Genomic DNA, 18471 nt, shown 5'->3' on the forward strand with positions numbered 1-18471 from the left:
TATAGGACCATACATTGAGTGAGTACAGTAATTAAAGATACTTTAGGATTGGCACTCTGGCGGGTCATACTTCGAATGTAAGCCATTCCATTTTAGAGGCATGTACAAAAATGCCGTGCATCGGTAGAAAGCAAACCCCTACTTTTATAAGCAGTATAGATAACATCAACAGCAAGGTATAGCTTAATTGCATGTGCTTATGTGAACTATATAATTAATTAATGTTGGCATGTACAATGTTGATATATGATTGACACAAGCTATATGCGATAGCAAAGCAACTCGGCCTCTTATAGTGAACCTACGTGCTTATATTTTCTTAGTTTCTTTTTGTAACTCACATCATGCATGTGCTCTCGACTAACATCTTTTTCTGATATCATGATTTGCAGCCAAAGCGTTGGAGCTATTTTTGCAAGACTTATGTGATAGGACATATAATATCACTGTTGAAAAAGGGGTCAAAACAGTGAGTTCATCACATCTGTAAGTTTCCTTGACCTTATGTGTTTTGTCATATCGAAACACCTTTTTGTTTGACTGGAGAGATAACTTATATTACCATATGAAACTTCTTGATTATTATGGCAAAACCTTGGAAGCACTACCATTTGTCATTTTGATTTTTCTTGGCAATACATGTTCTTACAATTTTGTACCCATAAATTGTTTCCTCAAGTTACTGTCATATTCTGTCGCTTGTGTAGTTTATGTAGTGTCCAAATATACCAATGAGCAAGTTGCGCAGTAACACTACAAATATCACATGGGAAAATAACATCGTTTCACTGATGACATACCCTCAGGATCCCCACCTTTCATTGTCACATTGGCTGTTATTTTCCAATTTGCAGCTTTACTAAACAAATTCACTTGTATAACAAACATCAGAAGTGAAAAGCTTTGACGTACTGATATTGCTCTAGTACTCTTTCACAATGACATTTTCAGGAAGAGTCAACAAATATGGGCTAGCTCCTTTTGAACTGAATTTAATGTCATAGTTGGTTAGCTTATATGTCAATCCTATAACTGATTGGGCCCTGGTGCTACTTTTTGCCAAAGTCAGCAGCGTGTTATATATGGATTATGGAAGCTGTAAAAGTACCTTTCCTGATACATGTTTTGAACTAAAAGAGAGGTAGGTAAGCATGTGTCTTGTGGTGGTCTATGCTGATTTTGGGGTATTACCGTCTTGGTGGGGTCCTCAGGGACATGCAGTTGGGTGGTGGTTGCATCATTTCAATTTGTGGTAGAAATGGGACTTATTTTCTTGATCCTGATATGTATTATTTCCTTGAGCAAAACATTTGTTTTTTTTCTGACGGTCCCATTATCTCATTCAGTATTATGCTATTACAGGAAACAGTGCATTCATAGTTACGATGTGTATGATTTTTTGAAGAACGTAGCCAGCAAAGTTCCAGATTTGGGTGCACCTGATTCTAGTGTTGATGATAAACTTGGCAAAAGAAGGTAAGGTTTCAAATTGTGGTTAATTAGAGTCTGATATGAACTTTAATAATTGGTTAATTTGAGTTTATATGAACTTTAATAATTGCTGAAATGTCATCAGGAAACATGGTGAAGATGAAAGCGAGGAGGAATCGAAGCGGACAAGAAATGTTAGTCTCTCTGACCTGTTCCTTTTCTTTTTATGTTACACTTACATGTACATTTTTGTGAACAGTTTTTAGTATGAGCTCAGGATTTTCATTTTCTCTGCTATTCAGCCTGTAGCTCGTTTCGTATGTCACAAAATATATGTTCACCCCATTTTATGTCGCCCATTCGACCTCCTTTTGCTGATAAAAGTCTTGCACATGCAGGAGGCAGCATGCCACACAAGCAACGGCAGAGGGCGCGGGAGGGGACGTGGGAGAGGTCGCCGTGCTGGGCGTGGAGCTGAGAGGGAGATTGAACACCATGAATTAGGTTGTGCCCAATTTAGCAAACCAGGCCACCTGAAGGTAGAGATTGGAGACGTTGTTCTGGACACAAGTGAAACCAAAGAGCATACCCCTTTGAGCAATGCCAGGGCCTCCTTAAGGAACATTGACTTGAACTTAGATCTTGCTGACTACGAGGAGGATACGCCGCAAGTCCAGCCTTCGGCTCCTTCAGCTCCTGTGGTGACCGTGGCACCGCAAGTCCAGACTTCAGGACCGTCGGTTTCACAGTTGAAAGAAGAAGTGGAGACCAAGGATTTCCTGGGCTGGCAAATGCCTGAGATGAACAAGATGGCCATGGACCCGGTGCAGTTTGCGCTGTCGTCAAACCATAGATTAGAGGAGGACGAAGACTATGACAATGAAGAATGACGTGACTCTAGCGTGGATTTAGTTTGAGAAGCTGATAGGTAGACATGACATGATGTACATCCTAGCAGGCCCAGCTTGACAATGTAGTAGCAATTCTCTTGTAGTATGTGTACCCGCAGATGCTGCAGAAGTGATTTAGGATGTGACATATGTTGATTGCTCAATAGCCAGTAGTAGCTAGTATTTTGTGTAGCAACTATATAGTGTAGCAACTATATAACTAGACAGGTTCGCCGGTTGTAAATCATGGTTGCTTTTAGATCAAATGCTATGTCATAATGCTTATGTTAGCTCTTATGAGGTTCCTCCACTCTTCCAGGTGGATTTTCTCTCTTGCTTTAGTTATTAACAATCTCGTGTTATTTGTGATTTTTCTCTTCCAGGTGGAATTTTTCACTTGCTTTGGTGATCAACAATCTTGTGTTATTTGTGATTATTTTCTCTTCCTGGTGGGATTTTTCACTTGCTTTAGTGATCAACAATCTTGTGTTATTTGTGAATATTTCTCTTACAGGTGATATTTTTCTCTTGCTAAGTGATTAACAATCTTGTGTTATGTGTGAATTTTTCTCTTCCAGGTGGGATTTTTCTCTTGCTTTAGTGATTAACAATCTTGTGTTATTTGTGATGCAAGACATCAAGCTTTGGAGATATGTGGGAGGTTTAGTGCAAACAAGCAAAATACTTGTGGGAATCATAGACATGGCAGGAAGCAGGTTTATTTCATCATATTACACCAGTATCCAGTGAGGCTGGCGTGTTGGATAGGCCCCATCCACAAGCTTGAGCGGTTCAGCTCACATAACATATTTATTTACATCTTTTCAGGCGGCCGGCTTGAAGTCCTGGAGCTGCTTGAAGTTCTCCCAGGCCTTCTCCCACACCTTGGCCTCGTAGAGCTTCTTGGCGCCGCCTTCCTTGACCTCGATGGTGAAGTAGTGCATGCACCCGGCCACCACCTGCTGCCTCACCTTCACCAGCCTCTCGAACTCCAGCAGCGCGTTCTGCGCCCAACAAAATTCACCACCGATCCGTCAGGCAGGTTAATCAAGAAAATTCACCACCGATCCGTCAGGCAGGTTAATCAAGAAAATTCACCACCGATCCATCAGGTTAATCAGTCAGTTACAGTTAATCGTATGAGACGCCAGATGACTTGGGATCGGGCGGGGATGATCTTACGGCCTTGGTGTTGTGCTCGGCGACGGCGAAGCGCGCGAGCTCGATGGTCTCGAGGTCGTTCTCCCGCCCCGCCGGCGCGTCCTGGACGCCGCCCAGCAGAGCGCCGCGGCCGCGTAGCCCCCCGCCCTGCGCCGCCTCGGCCATGGCTGCCGTGCGTCCGGAGGGTGGATTGTACGACGGATGGCCGCTGCAGAGAGTCTGAGAGAGAACAGATCTGTTCCGTGAGTCCAGACGATGTTGATCGAGGGAAGTGGGGGACGAGACTTTATAGCGAGGTGGGGGGTAGAGGGATTCCGTTTTTGTGCGATGTTCCCTGTCAAACGACGTGTGATTTGCGGGGGCGCGACAGCTATGGGCGACGGACGGACCGGACGCGGTACGCGGCCGCGCTGGCGCTGTGCGTCGACGCGACGGACGCGGTACGCAGCAGCGCTGGTGCTGTGCGACGGCGACGGCGACGGATGGCGTTGTTGTAATACTTAGCTCCGAAGGCAAGTGCGGGCGAAGCAAAGAGCAGGGTATCCGTCCTGAAAACTCATACATGATTCTTTTTTTGTTGTTGTTAATCATGTCATAAGATCACATGGCACATATGTCATAACCAACTCATAAGATTCATAACCAACTCATAAGATTCATATGATGTCAAAAAAGAAAAACTCATAAGATTCATATATTTCATAATTGTAACATACTCCCGAGTAGGACGTTTTGGTGCCCAGGCTCATCTGCACCCTGTTAGAAAACAATTCGTAACAAATTCAAAAAAAATAAAAAATAAACCAAAACAAAATTTTTGAGGTAGACAATTTGATGCGTGAGGCCTGCTCCAAATTTCAAGTCATTTGGACGTCTGAGCTGCTCTCAGCAAGAAAGACAAATCAGACCAAAACAGTACATGAACAGTAAATATTTTTACGGACCTCTAATTTGTCTTTTTTTGCCGAGAGCTCTCCAGATGTTCAAATGATTTGAAAATTTGATCGAACCTCACGCATCAAATGGTCTACCGCATGGAAAAAAAATTGATATTTTTTGAATTTTCCTAGTATTTATTTTGATTTTTTTCGTTAGCGGGGGTGCAGATGAGCTCGGGTGCAGAGATGGATTTTCCCATACTCCTTCCATTCACAGATATAAGATGTTCTAACTTTTTTTTTTCTGAATCGGATGTATATAGACGTTTTCTTTTGAGGAATCAACAGGAGCTCTGTCTTTTCATTAAAATAAAAAAAAGGAATTAAAATAAAAAGAAGAGAATTGACCAGTTTATAAGAAAAACTGATCGAAAATCGATACATTTGTGAGACGCGCACACGCAAGCTCCGAAGCCACGCACCCGGTGAGCCGACGACTCTGCCACACGAGTGACCGGAGATGACACCCTACAACACTAGAGGACTCCGAAGCCATGCTCCGACTTTCAAACCGGCCTCGAGGCTGCGCACCAAACTAGTCGATGACACTGCTGCCCAAGCGACCAAGGCCAACAGTACATAGGCCAACAGTACATAGAGGAAAGCAACGAGGAATGCCACCGGCACGCTCCAACAAGGTTGGAACTTGGGTTTTCATTCCGACGTCCGAGATTGATATGACAAGCGAGGTGAAGGGACTCCACGACACCACCTCTAAGGAGGGAACGACATCCAAAGACGCCGCCGGCGTCGGCGTCGAATGAGGTCGGCTTTTGCTCGGAGCTCACCAAACCCGTCATCGCTGCAGCCTGCCCAGCAAGCCAACCACCACCGGCAGCTTGCTAGCCGTCTTTGCCCAAGCCCCGCAGCGAAGTGTGCATGCAAGGATGAACACCTCAGCCTCGACAAGGATCTTTTCTACGACAGACATTTGGCGACCAACTAGGATGTCACCAGTGTCATCATCCCACAGGACCATCCAACCCAATGAACATTGTCTAGTAGATGGCGGTCTGCGCAACGGTGGCGGCGACAGTCTCACCGCAGGTCACATTCTCGGTTTATGGAAAATCAAAGACGATTTACTATGAGTAGTGAAATACTATGGTTGTCCAAAAGAAGAGACAGAAGTTGGCTACAGAATGAAACCAGTAGTTAGCATATTTATCAACCCATATTTATTTGGATGATACTAGGTGGCAAAATCATATACATAGACAATGACATAACTTCAGTCCCTTCAACAAGCACAGAAGAGAGAGAGAACAAAATAACAAGTGATAGATCATCAAAGTAATCATCCATTAATAGGTGCATACAAGTGTCAGCATTCATATACAATTCCAGAGTTTGAACCTTTACTCCTCAGTCAGATAAGACATGCTCCCTCTGTTTATTTTTACTCCGCACATTAGGTTTGTCTTAAGTCAAACCTTCAAAAGTTTGGCCAAGTTTCTGCTAAAAAATACCAACATTCACAATATCAAATAAATACACTAACATAAATTTGGTCAAACTATACTAAGTTTGACTTAAGACAAACCTAATATGTGGAGTGAAAAGGAACAGCATGAGTACTTCACTGTTTTTGCTTGTTCATCCAAGACTATCATCTTTTTCTTCTGCATGTGCCTCTGTCATCCACCAGGCAAAACCACTCACAATCACAGGGCCTAAACAACAGCCCCCCATAAAATGTATGCAGTCCATAATTCTTTGTGATCTTGAATGCAAACGCCTACAGGTTATGTGATATTAAAAATGAATACAAACATAAAAAGGAAAGAAGAAGATCATATGTATCTGCTTGTCTGTGAGATTTTACCAGTAAGGGTCATTGGGTTTAGGCTTGACTAGTACAGAAAGATGACGCGCCAGCCGACCATTTTGCCGGACTATCTTGCCACTAACGTTGTAGCTCCTTTCAAGGCCAGAAATCATATTGTACAGCTCCTCTTTCTTCCCATCGATTTGCACTAGGCGGCTTGCAACATCTTTTTGTTGCTCAGCTGTGAGGCCCTGAACAGGTTTGGACAAGCTTAAAATGAGATCCTATTATTAAGAATCAGACGATGAGAACACTGCGACGTTATTTACATAATGACAATTTTTTTTGTTTTGCAGGGATTTACGAGATTGAAGTCATATATATCGCGTGATAAAAAGGATCTAGTAATAGATTCATGGATGCAACCCTACATATATTTTTAAATTTGAATACAACACTTTGGACAGTGTCACCACAAATAACACTTGGATGATGACTAGTTAGGAAAGGTTTAGTTGTTTACACTGCGTTCTGTTGAGCTAACTTGTCAACATGTTGGTCAAATTAGAAGTATTATTGAGTGCACAAGTAAAAGAAGAGACCATTCTACCTAAATACCCTTAAAATGCGGGAACAAATTAAACAATCTACTAGTCCTATAAAAGCACAAGAGGGGCAGATCCAAACCATCTCAACCATCTAACAACACGATCTATGGTCCAAATCGTCCAAATGTTGAGCATCAACCATGTTGAACCGTCCTAAGAGCATCTACAACCACACTTGACAAATTTGCCCCCCTATACATCCGCGGACAGCATGGGCTCACCCTTCATATGTCCCTGTCCGAAGCTGTTCCCCTCATTTCACAACCCTCAAATTCATGCAAAGCCGATCATGTAGGAACAAAGACCATACATCAAACATAGAGGATTCATCACGTTGCATCACAAACAACAAAATCATACTAGACTTTTGCATAGTTCATTGTTGGTCAACCAAAAGGGGCGCTAGTTCATCATTAGACAGGACAGTTCTATACTACTATACATACATGAAACTAAAGGAGGAAATGATTCACCGGCACGGCGCCTTGCCCTTCCCCTTGACGGCCGTAGTACATGGTGAAGACCGTGTAGGGGTCATCATCCGGGGGGGCTGTCGGAGTCGAAGGAGCTGCCGTTGGAGCTGATATCTTATGGAGGTCACACAGCCACTGAGCCACAGTACCTTTTTTCCGGGATAAATCCAGATAGACAAATAACAAAGAACTTGCCAGAGAGTATTTTATGTGAGTGCAGTCTTGTTTTTGTTGTTAACATTGAAAGTGTCGCATACTGGATCATTCAAATAGGATTGTGATGCTGGCTATATTACAGGAGCAAGTGGAATGTTTCTTAATGTTTAGTTCAAGGGACAAAACGTGAGAGACACACCACTGCACGGACCATGGTCGACTCAAAGGTATAACTATGACTGTACGACTAGATAGCTAATTGTTCCAGGGAAGCCGCAATGTTTGTTGCAAGTTCTGACAAGATTTTTTGTGTATGCAGAAAATTAAGAATCCCAACTACAAGCCAAACACGACAACCCAGGTACATTTCTTTCCACCTGAGCTTATCTCTGCTGCACATCCAGTCTTGCACTGTGATTCTTACCGACTAACTTTGCTGTTCATTTATGCTACTGGCAATCATGACAGTGCATAATGAATAAAGCATTCTTGTACTTCTAAACTTGATGGTTTAGAAGCAAGAAAAGATAAAAATTCATTTCACCACCCTCTTTTTTGTACATGAAAGTGATTGGTAGATCATAATAAATATTGAAGTGCACTATTGAACCATATCAACTTCATATTAAGAATGAAGCTCGTTTGTGACAAACTGAGGCTGACCTTAAGATTTTAATATGGCCAATTATGCTGAGAAACGAACATTCATGAAAATGTCATAAAAAATAGGAATCCATAAATTTATGCTATGCGTTTGCAATTATTTATGCATCTCTGCAAAGCAGGCTGTGCACTGTGTGAAATTATTATGTAAGTAGTACTAAGTTTTCAGGCTAACTCTTGTACTGCAAGCTGAAAGTGTGAAACAAATCCTCACATCCGATCCTACATTGACACATGGGGCATCACCATGAGGCTATGCATTGGCCATGCCCTTAGAGCTCTGAAGTATCTGCAGCGTCCGCCTAGGCGTACATGGCGGCGATTTGGGCTAAATCAGACGTCATAGACAGAGCAAGCAGGGGGAGCAGATCTCTCAGGCAGGAAAAGCTAGTTCGTCGCATGGAAACTGACAAGGGGTAACGAAAATAGAAAAGTAGGCTCCATGCTCCTCTCTTCCTCTTTGGAACGTTGGCAGCGGCTAACGACTAGCTGCTCCGCAGTCCCAGCAGCACAGCAGCCTTCTCTACCTCCAGTCAGCATGTGATTCTCGGTCTCTCCTCCCCTGCTCTCTTGTGCACCTGTGCTCCTTTGATTTAGGAATTCCTAGTGCTCTGCTTTGATTTGTGACTGATATGTAGCGCTATGCCGTGTGCTATGCACATGCCTTGCCATGAATGTGTATTGTACTGTTATTTTTATGCTGTGATTTTATGGCGTGTAACCATGTATGTCCACTAAATACTACTCTATTCTGCTCCCATAGAAGTTCAGAAGTGTCTAGGGCGTTGCCTGACCCTACGCTTAAAAGGTGCCTATTTGACGAGTATGTCATCAAGGGATGGTCGTATTTTATTGTGTACACATATGCATTGCACGCATGGGTTACAAGAAATAAGATGTAATTAAAATGGTTTTTGTAAATTATTAGCACAGGGCAATAACTACACAGTTGGCAATCCATCAATGGGCAGGAAAACAATTAAATTTGTGAATTTTGCAGAGCATGTAACGTACATTCGTGTTGATGAGCCGTGGCAGGAACCGCTGTTGATCCTCTGCCGCAGTCGATGAGATGCCGAACCCCTGTGGTCTTCGGAGCGTGAATCGACCAAGTGTCCTCGCCGCATATCGAAGTGCCACCATCCCTGATTCTGCTTTCTCTTGAACCTAGCGTGGCCTGTGTGCATATTTATATTGAGTAAGGAGGATTTATCTGTATGGATCAACAAAGCTAACCTATCTTGCTCTTGCAAAACAACGCATCGGCTATCCTACTATGAACATTGTTGAAGATATCTTTGTTCTCCTTCTCTTGAAGGTGATCCACTTGTGTTGGTGACACCAACTTTCATAGCACTGGGAGGTATGTACACATGTAATTCAGTACCTTCCTAGCGTATATATTGAAACGGAAATTAATTTTAACTTCAAAACCAGAAAATGAAGCCTTGTGTAACATTGTTAGTGAGGTTGACTAGGTAAAAAACCCAAAGAATGATTGACTTGTAACAGGATACACATAATTGCAGGAGAAATTGTATGAATAAACAAGAAACCAACAATTTCTCTTGTGTGCATAATCTGAGCAAAAATACATAAAGGCTTGCAGCATGGCATAACACGGAAGGTGGAACCTGAAGATCAATCAACTAACATGCAAAAGGGGATATAATCACTTTAAACGGTAATATTTTAGGTCTGAGTGTCTGACTGTTAAAATCAACAACATAGCATAATAGTACCACCATATTACCAATCATAAACAAGATTAGGGGCATCTACCATGCCAATAATACCACTAGTACTAGTGTGTTAACCAATTTCGGCCAGTATAACCAAGACAAAGCTCCTGCTCTCTCAAATTGCATGTTACTCCTAAGCTTTGATTTCAGGTCAAGACGGTGCAGATAAAACAACTTAATCTCTTAATTTTTCATGTATCGTCAGTCATTGTATGTTTCACTGCTTACATGTTTAAAGAAAAACATTTGCTCATCTGAAGAAATTTCATAACAATAATGTATAAATATTTGCCCCTACAAGCAATATCACAAACACCTATCAAGCAAAATCCTGAACTCATGCAGCAAGAACTCGTCAAGAAATAGTCATAGTTATATTCTCACAATATCCGATCTACAGCAAGTACTCGTCGAATACAAAAAACAGGAAAAAAATTAAACAAACAGAGACGCAGGAGGGAGGAAGGAGGGGCCGGGGTGAGGGAGAACGAAGGACTGGTGGCTACCTGCCTATGCACCGGGCGGCGGCGTTGATGTGTGGGAGCGGCGGCTGCTCCAGGGAGGGAGGCGCTGCTGGGATCCTATACCGGCGGCGTGGCAGCGCGGAGGCTTCGGCCCGCGGCGGAGGGCCGGCAGTAGTGGCGGCGGCTAGGAACCCTAGCAGTCGCGCTCGGAAAGAAGGCCTCTCTTGTCGGGAGGGAGGCGCTCTCTTCGTTCGCTGGCTAGGGAATAGTGCTGCAATTGTATAAGGGCGCTCGAAACGTGTCGGTCTGGATATCTATGCGGTTGCGGCCTCTGTATCAAAATAGGACGCTCCCCTAAAAAAATTAAATAGAACGCGTCTAGCGAGCGTCCATCGACTCCCTAGTGATCCCGAGCAGCCGACCAGAAAAATAAAATACCTGATCTCCCTTGTTCACAAAAAGAAACACCAGCCGTGCATCTCGTTGCGCTCCATCCCACCTACCAGTGGTCTCCGTCAGTCTCCCATCAGTCTCGCACCAATCGCGTCCTTTCCTCCCCTCCGCTCCTCCACCTATCCCAATCACAACTGCCCCCCGCAGGTCGTCTTCTTCACCGCGAAGGTACTCTCCCTGCAGGATAGAACCACATTGCTCCATGGCATCAAGAAAGAAGCTGAGATCCAAGCGGTGAACCCAGAAAAAAACTCCAGAAAAATTTGTGAGTTCGTCCTCTCCAGACCCTTCCTCCTTCTTTGCCCCTTACCTCCTCTCCAGAATTTGTTGCTTGCTTCCCAGATCTTATTTCATAGTTATCGCGTGGTTGCACGTAGCAGATACAGCAGTACCCAGGAGTGTAGGGGTAGCTATTGTATAGGGGAGAAAAAAATTGTGGGCTTTGCAATTTTTTGGCAGATTTTGTGCAACTTCACCAAGGCGCAAAGCCAACTTAATCATCTGTGTGTGCACCCAGCAGACATAAAACACAAAGAAAAAAAGGTTGTTGTGCAGATTCAACGTGGCGTTAGCCAACTTAAGCAGCTGGTGTGCGCAACCAGCAGACATATACTCACAGGAAAAGGATTTCTGTGCAAATTCACCGTGGCACAAAAGCCAACTTACCCAAACTGATGTCTGCAACCAACTGATGTGTAGTAAACAAACATCATAAATGTATAGATTTGATTCGAACACACAATTCTAAAAAAAAGGAAAACCTAACGAACTATGTCCTTGTAGAGATATAGAAGGAACTAAAATTGTGCAGGGGTGCTATAATAAAAGACAACTCGCCGTGGTAGTAAGTAAAATCTTTTTGGGACCTCTCTGAGCTGTTTTTTCTTTCATCTGTGCACACATGAGTATATTTTGTTTTGTGGGAGGGGTGTCAACACTTCCACTTGTAACCTGCAAGAAAAAAGAAAATAAAAATGTTCAAAAAATAGTACCCCACGGCAAGCCACTACAAATAAACGGCGCGGAGGGGCATACTCACCCACAAAGCCCCCAGGAGGCGGGTTCTCTGACATCCTTTGTAGGATTATTGATTATCCTGATGATGCTTGTTGTATCTATGTCTGAGTAAACCCCCTAGTTCGCGGGGATATGGAGGAACCCTAGTATGTTTAGGTGTTGAACGTTGACAGGATACGACATCCTCCTTGCTTGTTTATGTTATAATCTTCACGGTGTTGGGTGAAGCCGACCATCAACATTTTGCCTTTAGGACGTGAAGGGTACTATTCTCAGTAGATGGTGGCTTGTGGAGGTACTACGGTGGCAGAAGCTTTCTCCCTCCTTTCCTGACCTCTCGATAGGGGAGACCCTTAATCACTGTTGTCGTAACTTGAATGTGGGGAAGGAACGGTAGTGGCATACGTGTTATATGGCTGCTGCATGTATGCACGTATCTGTATTTGGCTCTATCTACTTATAGAAACATGCAAAGTGGTTAGAGATCCGAACCTAGAACTATGCATTGACATATGTTACATTAGACACATACTAGATCAGTCAACTGACACCTAGCAATCGCCAAAGATATGTTGTTAGTATCTCTAGACACTTTTTGGCTTTCCGTAGCAACTTAGTGAAGGAAATATGCCCTAGAGGCAATAATAAAATTGTTATTTATATTTACTTATATCATGATAAATGTTTATTTTTCATGCTAGAATTGTATTAACTAGAAACTTAGTACATGTGTGAATACATAGACAAAACAGAGTGTCCCTAGAATGCCTCTACTAGACTAGCTCGTTAATCAAAGATGGTTAAGTTTCCTAACCATAGACATGTGTTGTCATTTGATGAACGGGATCACATCATTAGAGAATGATGTGATGGACAAGACCCATCCGTTAGCTTAGCATAATGATCGTTAAGTTTTATTGCTATTGCTTTCTTCATGACTTATACATATTCCTCTGACTATGAGATTATGCAACTCCCGAATACCGGAGGAACACCTTGTGTGTTATCAAACGTCACAACGTAACTGGGTGATTATACAGATGCTCTACAGGTGTCTCCGAAGATGTTTATTGGGTTGGCATAGATCAAGATTAGGATTTGTCACTCCGAGTATCGGAGAGGTATCTCTGGGCCCTCTCGGTAATGCACATCACTATAAGCCTTGCAAGCAATGTGACTAATGAGTTAGTTGCGGGATGATGCATTACGGAACGAGTAAAGAGACTTGCCGGTAACGAGATTGAACTAGGTATGATGATACCGACGATCGAATCTCGGGCAAGTAACATACCGATGACAAAGGGAATAACGTATGTTGTTATTGCGGTTTGACCGATAAAGATCTTCGTAGAATAGTAGGAACCAATATGAGCATCCAGGTTCCGCTATTGGTTATTGACCGGAGATGTGTCTCGGTCATGTCTACATAGTTCTCGAGCCCGTAGGGTCCGCACGCTTAACGTTCGATGACGATTTGTATTATGCGTTATGTGTTTTGGTGACCGAAGTTTGTTCGGAGTCCCGGATGAGATAAAGGACATGACGAGGAGTCTCAAAATAGTCGATAGATAAAGATTCATATATTGGAAGGTAGTATTCGGACATGGAATGGTTCCGAGTGATTCGGGTATTTTACCGGAGTACCAAGGGGTTACCGGAACCCCCCGGGGGAATTAATGGGCCTACATGGGCCTTAGTGGAGAGAGAGGAGGGTCGCAAGGGGTGCCCCCCATGGCAGTCCGAATTGGACTAGGGGAGGGGGCGTGATGTGGCTTGAAGCTACGTCGGTATTTCCCCAAAGAGGAAGGGATGATGCAGCACAAGGCGGTAGGTATTTCCCTCAGATATGAAATCAAGGTTATCGAACCAGTAGGAGAACCAAGCAACACAACGTAAACAACCCCTGCACACAAATAACAACTTCTCGCAACCCGACGTATTAAAGGGGTTTTCAATCCCTTTCGGGGTACGACGCCTCAAGATAGGCGAAACGGACGTGAGGAAAATTTAGTACATTGATAGATCGAACGCCAAACAAAATAAATAGAAATAAATTGCAGCAAGGTATTTTTGTATTTTTGGTTTAATATATCTAAAAATAAACGCAAGGAAAAAGTATATCGCAAAGGCAAATATATGAGAAAGAAGACCCGGGGGCCATAGGTTTCACTAGTGGCTTCTCTCGAGAAAAATAGCAAACGGTGGGTAAACAAATTACTGTTGGGCAATTGATAGAACTTCAAATAATTATGACGATATCCAGGCAATGATCATTATATAGGCATCACGTCGACCGCTATCAACCGCTATCCAGCATGCATCTAGTGTATTAAGTTCATGGAAAAACGGAGTAATGCAATAAGAACGATGACATGATGTAGACAAGATCTATCTATGTAGAGATAAACCCCGTCGTTTTATCCTTAGTAGCAACGATACATACGTGTCGGTTCCTTTTCTGTCGCTGGGATCAAGCACCGTAAGATCGAACCCACTACAAAGCACCTCTTCCCATTGCAAGATAAATAGATCAAGTTGGCCAAACAAAAACCCAAATATCAGAGAAGAAATACGAGGCTATAAAAAATCATGCATATAAGAGATCAAAGAAACTCAAATAAATTTCATGGGTATAAAAAGATATAACTGATCATAAACTCGATGTTCATCAGATCCCAACAAACACACCGCAAAAAGAGTTACATCATATGGATCTCCAAGAGACCATTGTATTGAGAATTCAGCGAGCGAGAGGAAGCCATCTAGCTACTAACTACAGACCCGTAGGTCTACAAAGAACTACTCACGCATCATCGGAGAGGCACCAATGGAGGTGGTGAACCCCATCCGAGATGGTGTCTAGATTGGATTTGGTGGTTCTGGACTCTGCGGCGGCTGGATGAATATTTTGTCGACTCCCCTAGGGTTTCTGGAATATTGGGGTATTTATAGAGAAAAGAGGCGGTCCGGGGGGCACCCGAGGTGGGCACAACCCACCAGGGCGTGCCTGGGCCTCCTGGCGCGCCCTGGTGAGTTGTGCCTCCCTCGGGGCACCCCCCAGGCGCAGCCAGGGCCCATTACGTGTCTTCTGGTCCATAAAAAATCTCCATAAAGTTTCGTGGCATTTGGACTCCGTCTGATATTGATTTCCTGCAATGTAAAAAACATGCAGAAAACAGCAGCTGGCACTTGGCACAATGGCAATAGGTTAGTACCAAAAAATGATATAAAATGATTATAAAACATCCAAGATTGATAATATAACAGCATGAAACAATCAAAAATTATAGATATGTTGGAGACGTATCAGCATCCCCAAGCTTAACTCCTACTCGTCCTCGAGTAGGTAAGTGATAAAAACATAATTTTTGATGTGGAATGCTGCCTAACATATCATATCATATTCTTTTCTTTATAGCATGGACAATTGGACTTTTATGTGATTCAAAGCAATAGTCTAGTTTTGACATAATAACTTAGATACTCAAGCATATCAACAAGCAACCATGTCTTTCAGAATATCAACGCTAAAATAAGTTATCCCTAGCCCATCATGCTCAACCATTGATCCATTCATGAAACACACTCAAATATTAGCTACACCCAATACTTAAGTACGATCATATTGCCTCCTAGTTGGTGCTTTTATAAGAGAAGATGGAGACTCAAATTCAAAAATAAAAATTACATAAAGTAAAAGAAAGGCCCTTCACAGAGGGAAGTAGGGATTTGTAGAGGTGCCAGAGCTCAAAGCGAAAAAATTAGAGATAAAAACATTTTGGGAGGTGTATCCATCCCACCAACGAAAACGACTTAAGAGTTTCGAACACTTTCCATGCTAGATATGCCATAGGCGGTTCCCAAATAGAAAATAAAGTGTATTCCTTTTTCCACCATACTTTCACTTTCCATAGCTAGCCGTATCCACGGTTGCCCTCCATACCAACACTTTCCAAGGAATTTATTATTTGACAACATAAAGTAAATTCATTTTTGCATTTCGGGACTGAGCATCCCTAAAACCTTTGTCTTACTCTCGTGCAATGACAAGTGAATAAACACTCATCGCGAGAATAACACATCCAGCATGGAAAATATTAGCCACCCGCCACCGTTCCGCGAGCGAAACAAACACACAAAAGAGAAGTTTATTTTGAAAATTAGAGATGGCACATGCAAATTTGCTTAAACGGCAAAAGAATACCACATATAGGTAGATATAGCGGACTCATATGGCAAAACTGGTTTAAAGTTTTTTGGATGCACAAGTAGAGATCATACTTGGTGCAAAATGAAGGCTAGCAAAAAGATTGAGAAGCGACCAACCAAGAAACGAATAATCTCATAAGCAAGCATTAATCATAATTAACACCGAATAATGCACCATAAGTAGGATATAATTTCATGAGTAAAATTCATCGGTGGTACCTCAACTTGCGTCGCCCGGTCACTTTGGTCACTGTACACAAGAACCCACGCAATACGGTCACTGTGTACGGTGAACAGTGAAAATACGGTCATTGTGCGCCGTAGACCGCGCGTATGCCACAAATTTGACCAGTCCACGGGCTCCACGTAGGCGGGTAGAGGATTTATGTTAAAGTGCCCATTTGCGGGAGGGCGTTTTTGAAAAAAAAAACGTTTAGATAGAAATCCCCAATTCTCCCCTCCAAATCCCTAGTTCTCGCCGCCGCCGCGCCCATCCTGCCCTCTCGCCGCCGCGCGCCCATCCTGCCCTCGCCCCCGACGACGACTGCGCCATGTCTTCTGCTAGTTCTGCCCGGTCTGGTCTCCGCGGCCGGACAGTGGTGGTGCCACTCATCCCATGTCCTCGCTGCCAGGCGACAGTGAGGTACTACGTTTCGAACACAGAGGATCACGAGGGCTGGGTGTTCTACAGATGTCCCAATCACTCCGTAAGTAACACAGAGGATCAGTTGATTTTGTTCTTGGCAGCAGTTTTGCCCTCTCGTTGGTCAAAGTTCACTTTTTTGCTGTTGGTTTGCAGGCTACTGGGTGTGATTTCTGGTTTTGGGAGATGGAATATGTTGCGTACCTAGTAGATGCTCATTTCTTGGTTGGGAACCAAGCTGTGGATGCTGTTGGAGCAACAGAGGAGAGGAGGGAAGAACTCATTAGGGCTAGTTATGAAAGGAGAAGGATTGCAACTCAAGTGGCAACTAGTAGAGCTGCTTTGGCAAGGCCTGGCTCTCTGCAGCAGAATATGAGCAAGCACCAAGAAAGTGCATTGATTGGATTAGGTGCAGAGATCTTGGTGCTGCTGAAGCTTCTGTTAGGTAGTGTGATGCTGTTGTGTGCCCTCTGTGTTCTTCTATTGATGAAGAAGTGAGGACAAGTGCTCTCTGCATTAGAAGAAGAAGAAGTGATGAAGGAGTACTGTAGAAGAAGAAGAAGTGATGAAGACAAGTGCTCATTTTGGTAGTGGAGAAGTGAAGACCAGCTTCAGTAGTTTAGCATGTTAAGTACTTTCACTAGTTTAATGTTAGGAAATGGCTATGAAGTTAGCTTGGTTGTATCAAATGTTATGGTTGTCAAGGCCAGAAATGTATGAAGTGATCTATCTATCTATCTTTAATGGAAACATTGTCTTTGTATTCTGTTATCTTTCTGACATGATAATTGTGAAATGACTTCTTGTGTACTGTTTCATATCATATTTATGAAATGAAAATAATGGCAGCAAGGATGTAATGTGGAAGCAGTATTGACATCAACAATAGAATGACAAGAAATGGGTAGACAGACAAGACAGTTTTCATACCAAAATATAGATTCTGTAGTGCATCATCATTAGCACTACTCAAAATAGAGTACCATAAGATCTTGAGATAACTAGAAAGGGAAACACAGTCATATTTTACATTGCTGAAAGAGTACTCTTGCTAAAACAAGATAAACAGTCTCATAGATCATCTAAAGATGTCAAACATGCTTGATCTTTGTGGCACATGCCCAGCTTCCTCCATGTTTCTTTGTGCTTGTTTCCTCAGCTGCTCCTTCTTTGCTGCAATGGATTGTCTCTCTGCTTGTTTCTTTGCAGCAAGGGCTTGTTTCTCTTCCTGCTTCTTTGCTAGGAGTGCTTGTCTCTCTGATTCCTTCTGTGCAGCAATGGCTTTCTTCTCTTCTAGTTTCTTTGCAGCAGCAGCCTCCTTTTGTGCCTTCCTCTCAGCAGCCAGTTTCTCCTTCCTCTCAGCAGAAAGCTCTCTTTGTGTCTCCACTATTATCTGCCTTGTCTCTGCTCTTGCTTGCCTCAGGATGGCCATTGATCCTTCTTCTGTGCAGCCGCCTCTCTCTTCTTCTCAGCTTCTATAGCCTTCTTTTCTGCTTTCTCATGCCTTCTTCTAGCAGCCTCTTCTGCTTTCTTCAACTCTGCTTCTATCCTTGCCTCTAGTATAGCTTGTTTCCTGTCTTGAAGTTCCTTCTCTCTTTGCTGCTTCATGGCCAGCATCTTCTTAGCTAGCTCTCCCTGCCTGATTGTGCTAGTGCTTGTCTGGGCCTGGTTCAACATTGCTTGTGCATTTGTTAAGAATGTTGATTCTGGGATTGGTGTGTGCTGAAGCACTCTAGGCAAAGGCCTTTGTACATACACATGTCAAGTGTCAACAAATGGAAACTAAAAGCATGACTGAAACAGAGCAAGTGAGCAAGAGTACTCATGTTTAAATTACCTGCTGAAGCATGTGATC

At 43.1% G+C, this 18471-nt stretch overlaps 4 protein-coding genes across 13 annotated transcripts in view; 2 read left to right on the forward strand and 2 right to left on the reverse strand.

Moving 5' to 3' along the window:
• LOC123182454 (dr1-associated corepressor homolog) overlaps positions 1-2616 on the forward strand; it is a 6000-nt gene extending 3384 nt beyond the window's left edge. Inside the window, exons 3-6 of the mRNA XM_044595014.1 lie at positions 393-486; positions 1363-1476; positions 1577-1625; positions 1830-2616. Coding sequence (XP_044450949.1) covers positions 393-486; positions 1363-1476; positions 1577-1625; positions 1830-2321 — 749 coding nt within the window. The 3' untranslated portion in view covers positions 2322-2616. The remainder of the gene's footprint in view (positions 1-392; positions 487-1362; positions 1477-1576; positions 1626-1829) is intronic.
• A 408-nt stretch (positions 2617-3024) lies between these two features.
• On the reverse strand, positions 3025-3811 carry LOC123182455 (cysteine proteinase inhibitor). The gene is made up of 2 exons (XM_044595016.1): positions 3504-3811; positions 3025-3325 (listed from the first exon to the last, which is right to left on the reverse strand). Exons 1-2 carry the CDS (start codon positions 3645-3647, stop codon positions 3146-3148), a joined length of 324 nt encoding a protein of 107 aa, XP_044450951.1. The 5' UTR covers positions 3648-3811; the 3' UTR covers positions 3025-3145.
• Positions 3812-5703: 1892 nt separating this feature from the next.
• On the reverse strand, positions 5704-10633 carry LOC123182456 (uncharacterized). Of its 9 annotated transcripts, none has more exons than XR_006492152.1 (6): positions 10337-10632; positions 9103-9265; positions 7270-7383; positions 6246-6439; positions 5964-6158; positions 5704-5875 (listed from the first exon to the last, which is right to left on the reverse strand). XR_006492152.1 is itself a non-coding variant. In XM_044595021.1 (6 exons), exons 2-5 carry the CDS (start codon positions 9229-9231, stop codon positions 6017-6019), a joined length of 579 nt encoding a protein of 192 aa, XP_044450956.1. In that variant the 5' UTR covers positions 9232-9265; positions 10337-10633; the 3' UTR covers positions 5704-5878; positions 6004-6016. The 9 variants fall into 9 exon arrangements, 6 of the variants coding, with proteins under 6 accessions (XP_044450956.1, XP_044450955.1, XP_044450954.1 ...); XR_006492151.1 differs by having other exon boundaries at positions 5704-5878; XM_044595021.1 differs by having other exon boundaries at positions 5704-5878; positions 6004-6158; positions 10337-10633.
• Positions 10634-10768: 135 nt separating this feature from the next.
• LOC123182457 (uncharacterized) lies at positions 10769-17379 on the forward strand. Of its 2 annotated transcripts, none has more exons than XR_006492155.1 (2): positions 10769-11012; positions 16773-17379. XR_006492155.1 is itself a non-coding variant. In XM_044595023.1 (2 exons), the coding sequence occupies exons 1-2, from the start codon at positions 16525-16527 to the stop codon at positions 17112-17114; spliced, it is 498 nt and encodes a 165-aa protein (XP_044450958.1). In that variant the 5' UTR covers positions 15961-16524; the 3' UTR covers positions 17115-17379. The 2 variants fall into 2 exon arrangements, 1 of the variants encoding a protein (XP_044450958.1); XM_044595023.1 differs by lacking the exon at positions 10769-11012 and adding an exon at positions 15961-16680.
• Positions 17380-18471: the final 1092 nt, after the last annotated feature.

The sequence above is a fragment of the Triticum aestivum genome, chromosome 1D (assembly GCF_018294505.1).
Source record: "Triticum aestivum cultivar Chinese Spring chromosome 1D, IWGSC CS RefSeq v2.1, whole genome shotgun sequence".
NCBI lineage: Eukaryota > Viridiplantae > Streptophyta > Magnoliopsida > Poales > Poaceae > Triticum > Triticum aestivum.

Coding starts and splice junctions, on each gene's coding strand:
- LOC123182456 (XM_044595021.1), bottom strand. CDS start 9,231: ATGGTGGCACTTCGATATGCGGCGAGGACACTTGGTCGATTCACGCTC. Junction 7,384..9,102: donor CACGGCTCATCAACACGAAT/GTACGTTACATG, acceptor GACCTCCATAAG/ATATCAGCTCCAACGGCAGC. Junction 6,159..6,245: donor AAACCCAATGACCCTTACTG/GTAAAATCTCAC, acceptor CATAACCTGTAG/GCGTTTGCATTCAAGATCAC.
- LOC123182457 (XM_044595023.1), top strand. CDS start 16,525: ATGTCTTCTGCTAGTTCTGCCCGGTCTGGTCTCCGCGGCCGGACAGTG. Junction 16,681..16,772: donor ACAGATGTCCCAATCACTCC/GTAAGTAACACA, acceptor GTTGGTTTGCAG/GCTACTGGGTGTGATTTCTG.
- LOC123182455 (XM_044595016.1), bottom strand. CDS start 3,647: ATGGCCGAGGCGGCGCAGGGCGGGGGGCTACGCGGCCGCGGCGCTCTG. Junction 3,326..3,503: donor CCGAGCACAACACCAAGGCC/GTAAGATCATCC, acceptor TGTTGGGCGCAG/AACGCGCTGCTGGAGTTCGA.